The sequence below is a fragment of the Physeter macrocephalus genome, chromosome 16, assembly GCF_002837175.3.
Source record: "Physeter macrocephalus isolate SW-GA chromosome 16, ASM283717v5, whole genome shotgun sequence".
In the NCBI taxonomy this organism is placed as follows: domain Eukaryota; kingdom Metazoa; phylum Chordata; class Mammalia; order Artiodactyla; family Physeteridae; genus Physeter; species Physeter macrocephalus.
Genome location: NC_041229.1, coordinates 71,935,162 through 71,945,851, shown reverse-complemented (window position 1 = coordinate 71,945,851; position 10,690 = coordinate 71,935,162). Strand labels below are relative to the sequence as shown.

At 53.1% G+C, this 10,690-nt stretch overlaps 2 protein-coding genes across 3 annotated transcripts in view; one reads left to right on the top strand and one right to left on the bottom strand.

Moving 5' to 3' along the window:
* The window catches only part of SERGEF (secretion regulating guanine nucleotide exchange factor), a 307,372-nt gene that overhangs the window by 284,350 nt on the left and 12,332 nt on the right, over positions 1 to 10,690 (top strand). The gene's annotated exons all lie outside the window — the stretch shown is intronic.
* Positions 4,700 to 7,409, bottom strand: MYOD1 (myogenic differentiation 1). Its single transcript, XM_007113208.2, has 3 exons — positions 6,445 to 7,409; positions 5,884 to 5,962; positions 4,700 to 5,615 (listed from the first exon to the last, which is right to left on the bottom strand). Exons 1-3 carry the CDS (start codon positions 7,072 to 7,074, stop codon positions 5,365 to 5,367), a joined length of 960 nt encoding a protein of 319 aa, XP_007113270.1. The 5' UTR covers positions 7,075 to 7,409; the 3' UTR covers positions 4,700 to 5,364.

Sequence of the window (10,690 nt, the reverse complement as noted above, 5' to 3'; positions counted from 1 at the left end):
ACCCGTGTCCCCTGCATCGGCAGGCGGACTCTCAACCACTGCGCCACCAGGGAAGCCCACCATCACCATTTTTGTCGTTATCTTCCTCCTCATACTTTCTGCCTTGATAGTATGCATTATTGCATCTTGCTCTTTTTTCTTGCCTTTTTCAGTCTTGCCCACTCCTTTCCACTTGCATCAGGCTGTATATTCTTTAAGTGCCTCTTCAATGTGATTCTATAATATCATTCTCTGTACAGAGAATTGAGAGCTAGTTCAGATAATTCAGTCTCTCCTTCCAACATGGTTGATCAAAACTTGTTTGATATCACTGATAATTTAGGGGATTTTCTTTCAGGCTCACCACTCTATTGGAAATGTCTATTGGAAATTGTGCCTAAAATGTACACTTTTAGGATTGTCAAATTTGGCAGAAACTCCATCAAGTTTCTTTCATCTGTGGACTGTAAGAGTTCAAGGTATACTGAGTTTTCCTGTGCGGTGACTAAATTTAAATGCTTTTAAATTGGCAGGGTTCATTTAAAAAGTTTGTTGATGCTAAGGTCTTATTATAGTGGCATATTATGAATTTTATTCTGTCTTTGTTGATGTCAGTATTTTGTGTTAGACCAGCAAAAAATTTAAATCGCTTTCCAATATGTTCATATAATTCACTCTTCTTTGTTCATTAGATTATCAAACAACGCAAGAGGCTTTTCAATAATTCCATTAAAAAGTTATCACTTTCGGCTTCCCTGGTGGCGCAGTGGTTGCGCGTCCGCCTGCCGATGCAGGGGGGCCGGGTTCGCGCCCCGGTCTGGGGGGCCTGTGCGGTGACTAAATTTAAATGCTTTTAAATTGGCAGGGTTCATTTAAAAAGTTTGTTGATGCTAAGGTCTTATTATAGTGGCATATTATGAATTTTATTCTGTCTTTGTTGATGTCAGTATTTTGTGTTAGACCAGCAAAAAATTTAAATCGCTTTCCAATATGTTCATATAATTCACTCTTCTTTGTTCATTAGATTATCAAACAACGCAAGAGGCTTTTCAATAATTCCATTATCAAGTTATCACTTTCTTTTAATAAACTGCTTTTTGGTATGATCTAAATAGATGTTGGGGGTACAATTGTCTTCTCAATGTCAGAATCATTGTAATTTATTTCACTGTTTATTGTCATTACTTATGTTTTATATTTCATTGATTTAAAATATATTCCACTAAACCCAAACAAGATGTATACCTTTCGATGGGACCCCAACATGCCCATAAATGCTACCCAACACAGGGGGGAGGTCAGAATAGAGACAATGGTCATAACCAGTTGGCTAAAATATTTTACTTTGGAAAATTTGAAAAGAAACTAGACCATGTGAACATATTTCTAGGGCTTTTCCCAGTGCCTTAGAAGAAGCTCATGCAAGGGACAAGCACCAAGGACTTGAAGCTTAAACTCCCTGGGCATCAAGGTACACCAGCCTCTGGTGGTATGCTCTGGGGACATATGTGCTGTTATATGAGCACGTGTGTGTACAGACATGCATATGTCTCTATGGAGAGCATGGCCCGGTGTCTCCTCAGACCCAGCCCAGGTGAAAATGGCCCCAAGAGCAGGGATGTTTCATCTACACTGCAAATGGGGTTCAGCTAGATGTCCTCCCCCTGCCCAAGCCAGGAGGGGACCTCAAATCCCATCATCCATGGGGTAATCCAAGCTCTAGCTGCTCTCCTCCCTTCTGATGCTCTCTCCTTCCTTCCTCTGCAGAAGCTACAGCGCCGGGCAGCTGAGAGTGCAGTCTCTGGAGCCTCACTGCCTGGGTTCAAATCCTGCCTCATGATCTAAGCTGGTCCAGTTAGAGCTCTTCCCTGGAAATTTTCTAAATGGAGTTAAGCAGTGAGATCTGAGGTAATCCCCTGAGTTGCTGGAGAAAACCAATATGAACTAGGAGGGAGGGAAGGCAAGAGGGGGCTCAAGAAGGGGGATGTGTCGAACAGCAAGAGGGGCTCCAATCCCGGCTCTCGAGGCCCATGGGCGCTGTGGTGCTTGCAGCGCCGCTCCCTTACGCGAACTGCCCTGCGTCCTTCCAACATACCCCCTGTGGGGTTTAACCTTTTTAAATTGGGTTTCTGTCCTGCACTAAGTCTGTCCCCGTGACCTCTTCTTCTCCAGAGGTCTCCATCTTTATAACAGCACCATCGTCCACTCTGAAGCAAACCAGAGCCTGAAGTCATCCTTGGCCCCTCTTTTTCTCTCCCTTTCTTAGGGCCTCCATGCACAAGACTCTGTGAACGGTTCTGGAGGTTGTTCACTGAAAAAGCACACCTGACCAAGGAGGTGGGTGGAGGCTGAAGTCCAGCCTGCTCTCTGTTTGCCTAGACATGAACCCTGGTGCAGAGCAGTGTCCTTGGGAAAGAAGGGACACCTTTTTCTAATGCACACTAGCTCCCTATAGGCTATAGTAACCCTATAGGCTGCTGGGGTCTTCTTCTTATATGTGGTTGGTTCCCTCAGTACAGAAGCTCTGCCTCCTCCTCCCTTTGCCTGACTACCGTCTCATACGTCATTATCATCGCTCACTGCGCCCTTTACTTTTCCTTATGGAGTTTCTCATCATGTATAACGTCTACAAATGTATTTATTCACTTGATTCTTTGTCTAATGGCTATTTCCCCAGTAGATTTTAAGCTGTATGAGGGTAGGGACTGTGCCCTCAAGGTTCTCCATTGAACTGTCAACACCTACACTTTATCTGGCACAACTGTCTCTACTCCTGTTCAGGCCATGTCATGTCTCCTCTGAGCAACCCTGGTGGCCTCCTGACAAGTCTTCCTGTCTCAACTCTTGTTCCCTCCTATCCATTCTGCCAGTCCAGACTGGCCTTTCTAAAATACAGATATGTTTGTACCCTTTCCTTGGTTAGATTCCTCTATGGCTCCCTACTGCCTTTGGGATAAAGCCCAAATAAGGTCCAATGTGGCCCTGCCTCTGCCTTTTCCCATCTCACCTCTGGCCCCTTCCTGTGAACATTTTTGGCCCCATGAAGGCACAGTTTGCTTTCTGTCACCTCTGGGTCTTTGCCCTTTTGCTATTTCCTCAGCTTGGAGCATCCTTATTTGGCTCCTCTTTCCTTACCTATTCCTTCAAGACTCTTATTAGGGGCTGCTTGCTGTCTATACCTTCTGTTTCTACCGCGTTCCTCTGCCACATACATCCCCATTATAGCACTTAATTCATCGTGATGTAACCAGCCGCTGAAAGATCCAGTCTCCCCAAATGTCTGGGTGCTTCCCAAAGTCAGGAACTGTGTCCACCGGTCTCTGTTTTCACCCAGCATGGGACCTGGCATCTGTTGAATGAATGAATTCATGAATGAGCCCCAAACGGTCTCAAGGGAGTGTAAAGAACCCCAAGGCACATCTGGGGAAGCAGCCAGGAGAAAAGCAGAGGATCATTAGTAACAGAGCAGCCCTGGGTGGCTCCCCAGGGGCCCTGCACTGGGGAGAGCAAAGCCTCTCCCAGAGCAGAGAGAAGATCCTCTGCTCTGCCTTCTGCCATTATGTCTTGCTTGCATTCCCCAGGCCCTCTCCACACCCGCCCCTCCTTGGTAAGAAGAGCCCTTGGAAGTGGGCCTGTAGGGTTTTCAGGAAGAAAAGGATCTGTAGGAGTGGGATGTAAGGGGAATTGAGGTCCTGGTGACAAGTGTATGTGAATTAGGGGGTGGGGTTGGGCAGAACTTTTGCCAGGCCGTCCACCCAGGGGTACCCTCCCAGAGGTACCTCTGTGTGTGTGTGTGTGTGTGTGTGTGTGTCCCCTGTGTGTGGGGGGGGGATCTATGGGCATTGTGGATGTGTTGTCTGCTTTTGTTTCTCAAGACACAGTTCAAATGGCACCTCTTCCAGGAAGCCTTCCCCAGCCCCCTGGCTAAATCAATGGCCCCTCCTCTCCCCTCAGTGTTTATCGCTTGGTAAGAACACTGATGCCATCTGTGATGATGCAGGTTTGCACGTGCCCCTCTCCTTGCAGGCTCTGGGCTCCTGTCTTCTTATGAGATCTGACAATGCCAGGATGCTCTAAGTGCTGGGTTACTTAGAGTAGTCACGTCTGTGCCTGTCTGGCCTTCTATGCATCCCCTTGTGATTACACCTATCACTGAGAGCTTGGAAGTACCATACAGCTTACAGTGCTCCTTCACACTCGTTCAGTTTTTCCTCATAATGTTGTGAGCACCTTATCACATCCTCTACCCATGAGGATTCCGAGTCGCATCTGAGGGACATGACTTTCCAGTGATCCTTCTGGACACCGTACCTGGCTTCACTCTGTGTGTATGGAGGGGCATGATTCTCAACCGTGTACGCACTTCAGAATCACCTGGGGAGCTTTTGAAAAATACTAATTCCTGGCCGGGGGTATCTGCGGCAGATACTTTAAATCAGAATCTCTGGGTGGTGGGACAGGCATGGATCTTTTATTAACTACTCAGATCGTTCTAATATCCATCCTGACAACGAGATGACCTGTGTGTGGTGATGTACGTCATGGTCAGAAGAACCTCCTCACATAACGGAAACATACGCACCCCCCCCTCCCCCAACTTCTTCCTTGCAATCCGTCTGCGGCCTACAGGGGTCGCTGCGGTACAGGTGGCCCAGTTTGCGGATTTCGCCCCCCCTTCAAAATCCTGCCCCCAACCCTAGCGAAAGCCGGAGCCACCGCGGTATAAATTAGCGTCTTTATTTCGAACACCTGAGCGAGCACCCGTGGCTCGCCCGCCTGCCGTATAAACATACAAAGTCCCTGTCGCACCGCACACCATGCCTCAGAGATAAATACAGCCCTAGGGGCTCCTGCTCTGGCAAAGCAACTCTTATTTACAGGAATAGATTACAAAAGTATTACAAAAAGTGGTCCTGAACCGGGGGAGGGGGTGGGAGCGGTTACCTTTACAGCAAGCAGCGGCGGGAAAGAGCCGACGTCCCGAGGGCTCCCGAAAAGAGAGGCTACGCTCCTTTAAGCATCCGGGTGTCCGGGGGAGGGGCTTAGGTCTGCGTGGGTCCCACCCCCCATGGGGGAGGGGGCGAGGAAGAGGAAGGGCCTGGGCCCTCAAGGGTCAGCTCTGGCCCACGGAGTAACATCAAACGGCCATCGCAGCGGGTCTCAGGGAAGGGTGCTGCGTGGCAAAAAAGGACCATGTCCTTGCCCTGGGGTGCAGAAACACACATCAGTTCCCCCGCCTCTCATACCTCCGGAGGGGTCGCTTCTAAAGCGCCGTTGGGAGGGGAGTTGGCATTTAAGCTCAATCCTTTGGGCGCGAGGGACCCTAAGGGCACCATCCCTCGGGCCCGAGGGCAGCGGCACCCCCTGAAGTGGCCGCCCAACCCCTCAGAGCACCTGGTAGATCGGGTTGGGGTTCGCGCCCGCTGGGCACTGAGGGGCGGCGTCGGGGGAAGGGGTGGGGCTGCCGCGCTCGACCTCGCTCCCGGCGGCCGCCTCTTGCGGGCCTGGAGACGACGCCGGCGGCGCGTCGGCCAGCAGAAGAGCGGGTGCGGCGGGGCTCTCGGTGGAGATGCGCTCCACGATGCTGGACAGGCAGTCGAGGCTCGACACCGCAGCACTCTTCCCGGGCCGGGGTTCTGCGCGGGGAGGGGTAGATTAGTATGCAGAGGTGGAGCCGCAGACAAGTCTCCCACCTCTGGGCTCAGTGCTTTGGGGCAGACAGGAAACTGAGGACAGGCCAGATTCGGGAGGATCCCGCGAAATTTCAGGGTGAAAAAGGAGGGAAGTACATGCTTAGTATTTCATTCCCTGTACCATCTCCCAGGATGGAGGCGAGGAGGTCCTAGGTAAAGAGAAGCCAGGGCAGCTCAAAAGGGAATGTGGGAAGGAGGCGCGAATACGCACCGTTGGGCGCCTCGCTGTAGTAGGTGCCTTCGTAGCAGTTCCGCCGCCGGGCACCGCTCGGGGGGCCGCTGTAGTCCATCTGCAAACGGCAAGGGCTACCGAGTCAGGCCCGGGAACCGCGCGGGGCCGGAGCCTCACTCCCTGCAGCCGCCCCCACTCCAACTCCCTAAGTCTCAGCCACGAGAGTTCCGGGCCCGGATCTGGCCGGGTTGGGGAGTAAGGGTGGGCAGGAGCTGTCTGCAGCATGCCGGGCCAAATAGAGGGCAGAAAGTCACCTAGGAGCACAAATCTGCATGGGATAAGCGGAGAAAACGACACGATCTTCGTGTCGGCCCAGCAGTGTTCTAATAGCACCCCCAATCCGGTGGATCGCATCCGTCCCGTGCACCCCCAAAGCACTAGGCCACCCCAGTGACAGCTGCCTGGGGCACCGGGGGTCCACTCCCGGGAAGGTTCCCCGCCCAACCATCACACCAGAGGGTCCGCTCCCCGCCCTCGGAGACACATTCCTGATATACCAAGAGCTGCGCTCACTTCTCTAGCCCAGCGTCCTGGCCTTACCATGCCGTCGGAGCAATTGGAGCGCGGACTGGACGCGTCCGAGTCGCCGCTGTAGTGCTCGCCGCCGCGGCCTGGGGGCAAAGGGCCAGGCGCGTAAAAGGCAGCGGCAGCACCAGGGGGCGCGGCGTCCTGGTCGCGAAGCAGCGCCTGCAGACCTTCGATGTAGCGGATGGCGTTGCGCAGGATCTCCACCTTGGGCAGCCGCTGGTTTGGGTTGCTAGACGTGCAGCGCTTGAGCGTCTCGAAGGCCTCGTTGACTTTGCTCAGGCGGCGCCGCTCGCGCATGGTAGCGGCCTTGCGGCGGTCCGCGTTAGTGGTCTTGCGTTTGCACGCCTTGCAGGCCCACAGTAGGCAGCGGCCCGCCTGGTGGTGCCCACTGGGCGCGCGCACATGCTCATCCTCGCGCGCGCCCGGCACCGGGTGCGCGGCCGCAGGGAAGTGCGAGTGTTCCTCGGGCTTCAGGAGCGCGCCCACGTGCACGAGGCGCGGATCCAGGTCCTCGAAGAAGCGCAGGTCCGGGGAGTCGAAACACGGGTCATCATAGAAGTCGTCCGCTGTTGCAAAGTTGCAGAGAGAGCCGTCGGGCCCCGTCAAGTCTACGTCGCGGATCGGCGGCGAAAGCAACTCCATATCCCGGCGGGGGGCGGCGCAGTCCTGGCTTTGCCCAATCCCGGAGGCAGGGGTTGCCAGAAACTTTCTGCGGTTCCGGAGCACCGGCAGTGCGATAGCAAAGTACTGAGGGTCTGAATGTACACCCAGCTGTCCTCCACCCTGCCCTGTCCTGTCCCGCCTGACCGACAGACGGCGAGGAGGGCGGCGGCAGCGCCCTGGGACTTCCCCACCCCTACCTTCAACCAGGCTCCCGGGGCTATTTATCCCGTAGTAGCCTAAGGGCCCCCGAGCCCCAGCCGGCGGCTAGGGGCGGGGGCTCCCGAGGCCAATAGGAATAGAGCGGGGAGGAGCTTGGGATCCCCTGGGTGGCAGTAGGGGCCAGAGACTGGCCAGCCCCCTACCCCTTGACGCTTCCGCGCGCGCACTCCGGCCCCTCCCCAGGCAGAGAGGAAGGCAGAGGCTGGCAGCCCAACGCGGCAGCACTTGACTCCCGGGCACACTCTCCAAATGTCTCCAACACTGGCCTCCTCGTGTGTCCGCGGGAAACACTGGCCGCGCGCTCACCTTTGAGCTGACTTTGGGGTCCCCTCAGTCCGCTGATTTGTGGGAGACCAAGGAGCAGGATAGGGATAGAAATCAGATCGGGAGAGATTTGCAGAGGGACACATGGCAGTAAGGCAGAGACACACTCAGAGCTGAGATAGTGAGATGGTGAGCGGTAAACCCAAGAGGCTGAGACATTCAGAGAGCAGAACGCTAGAGAGTCAGAGGCAGAGAAGCGAGGAACAAGACTCAGAGAGTCCAAGTGGGGAAACCTGAGAATGAACGTGGCGGTCGTGTCACTTGGCCAGTTCCTGCCCCCGGAGTCAGTCAGAGGGTCGCGGGCCCAGCCCATCTCTGGTAGCTTGGAAACCCAGCTGCATCTTTATAGGAGTCGATGATCGCTGCTAAAGCTTCGTGCCAATCTCTCCAAACTCAGGTCCTGTCCCAGCCTGGAGGGAGGGAAGCCAACTCTTGCGCAATTCAACCTGCGAGCTTCCTCAGCGGGGTGTCCAGTGCGGGTCTAGGCCGAGATGTCTCTTCAGCTGGGAAGAAAAGTCCGTCTGCTTGGGGCTTGCCTCCACCTGGCGCGCAGTGCTGCGCTGGGGAAGTCCATTGCGCAAAAGCCTCCAACGCCTAGAAGGCCTGAGAACCCCACTTCAGGGTGGAGTCTTTGAGAGTGGAGTTTGCAGACCTATGACTTTAACCCCACAGTTTCCCGTGTGTTTTTGTGGAAGTCACATCTCCTTCTGAACCTCAGTTTCCCCACTTTGTAAATTTGAGGATATTCATAGCGATCTCTTAGAGAAGAGGTCCCCCAACATTTTTGGCACCAGGGACCAGTTTCGTGGAAGACAATTTTTCCAAGGAGTGGCGGGGTGGGCGGGGTCAGGCAGTAATTCGAGCGATGGGGAGTGATGGGGAGCAGCAGATGAAGCTTGGCTCGCTAGCCCGACACTCACCTCCTGTTGTGCGGCCCCGGTCCTAATAGGCCACCAACCGGTGCGGGTCCTGGCCCGGGGGTTAGGGACCTCTGTGAGTGATTGCGGTGGCGGTGAGAATCTAAAGAGACCAAAGATGCGGAAGCCTTCAGTCCGAGGTGCACAGTTATTCCAACAAGAGGGCTTGCTTCTGTTGCTGCGGCCTTCTCAGCTGTTGGCTGGGGCCCTGAGCCCGGACAGGAGACCATGTAGCCTTAGGGCTGGGCTCCTGTGAAGTCCACAGCTGCATTTCTCCCCAGCAGACCCACTGGAGAGACTGGGAATTGAAGGAGGAGACAGCCACCCATGGGACTCTGGCTCCCCCACAAGCCCTGGGGTGGGCCCCCTCCCCACTCCCATAGGGTGGCTCAGCCTCTTCCTGAAACTGCAGTCCACACCTTCCTCTCAGCATTCAGGCTAGAGATTTCCCTTGGACCAGACAACCCTACTGGGGTCTCTCCTCCTGGAGCCCACAGGTGTAAGCAAGAATGATCTTTGTCCCTTTCCCACTAACTTCTGAAAGCTGTCCTAACTGGCCCTCTGGGCCCTGTGGAGTCACTCCTTCCCTTCTCTTTTGGAGCCCTGTCATCTTCACTTATCTGCCACTTGTGGTAGTGCTGAAGGTCTCCCTTTAGGAAGTGCTCACCCCTCCATAACACCATCCTCATTTATTCATCAACACACATCATGGAGTGTCCACTATGTGCTAGATACTGGTCTAGGTGTTGGGGATACAGCAGTGAGCAACACCAAGACTCTGCTCTCATGGTGCTTACTTTGTAGGGTAGGGTGACAGATAATAAACAAATAAGCAAGGAAGTATACGATGTCAGGAGCTTATAAGTTCTATGAAGAAAACGAAAGTAAGGCAAGGAAACAAAGTGATGAAGATTATTCCATTATGTGGAGTGGTCAGGGAAGACCTCTCTAGCCTGATTCCATTTGAGCAGAGACCAGAATGAAGGGAGGGCAGAAGCAGATATCTGTAGTCAGATAGCGGAAAGAGCACATGCAAAGGTCCTGGGGCAGGACTGTCTGTCAGCTTTAAAGTGCAGCAAGGAGGCTGGTATGTCTGGAGCAGAATGATTCGGTGGGAGAGTGGTAAGAGATGAGGTCAGAAAGGGAGCAAAGGGTTTGTATTCTGAGATGGAAAGCCACCAGGGGGCCTAACAGAAGAGAAGAATGTCACCATCTGACTTACATTTTAACAGACGCATGCTGGTTATGGAGAGCAAGGACACAGCAGGGAGACCAATTAGGAGGCTATTGAAATAATCCAAGTGAGTGGTGATGGTGGCTTAGATCTGGGCGGCAGCAGTGGACATGGTGAAAAGTGGTTGGATTCCAGATATGTTTTGAAAATGGAACCCACAAGATTTATTTGTGATTGGATGTAGGCAAGAGACAAAAGAGGAATTAAGGATGACTCCTGGAAGAATGGAGCTGGGGAAGAGCGGGTTTGTGGATGGCAGACCCAGAGTCCAGGTTGGCACAAAATTTGAAATGCATTTTCAACATCCAGGTGGAGAGGTCAAGTAGGCAGGGGATTTATGAGGCTGGAATTCCAAAGGGGAGGTCTGGGCACGTGGAAGCCCTGACCACTCAACCTCTAAGACATCTCTCCAGTCTCTCCATCCGCACTGTCAGCATCCTGGCCTACACTGCCGCATTGCTGGCCTGGAAGCCCACCATAGCCTCCTAGTTCCTCTCCTCACTTTCACTCTTGTCCCAGTAGAATCCATTCATTACACAGCAGCTTCCATCTCTACAACTGCATCTGGAACCAAGGTCCCCTTTGATCATTCCATGCTAGCCTGGTTTCCTTTCCTGTCTTCCGACACTCTGAGTACAATCCTGCCTCAGTGCCTTTTACTTGCTGCTTTTCTGCCAGGCTCTTCCCAAGATTGGCTGCTTTTCATATATCAGGTCTCAGCTCAAACTTGCCTCCTTGAGATGACTCTGACCATCCTCTCTATAGTAGCTGGGTCACATCATCCTGCTCATTTCCTTCTTAGCACAATCACTCTTTAATTATCTTCTTTATTAGTTTGTATATATTCTCTGCATATATTTGAACTTCTTGAAAAGTGTCATTAATGAGGATGGTTGTATTT

What these genes read in the sequence shown, in the direction of transcription:
- MYOD1 (XM_007113208.2), bottom strand. Translation starts at nt 7,074, where the DNA reads ATGGAGTTGCTTTCGCCGCCGATCCGCGACGTAGACTTGACGGGGCCC. An exon ending in CCAATTGCTCCGACGGCATG is followed by an intron (nt 5,963 to 6,444) that starts GTAAGGCCAGGA and finishes TGCCGTTTGCAG; the next exon opens with ATGGACTACAGCGGCCCCCC. An exon ending in CTACAGCGAGGCGCCCAACG is followed by an intron (nt 5,616 to 5,883) that starts GTGCGTATTCGC and finishes CTCCCCGCGCAG; the next exon opens with AACCCCGGCCCGGGAAGAGT.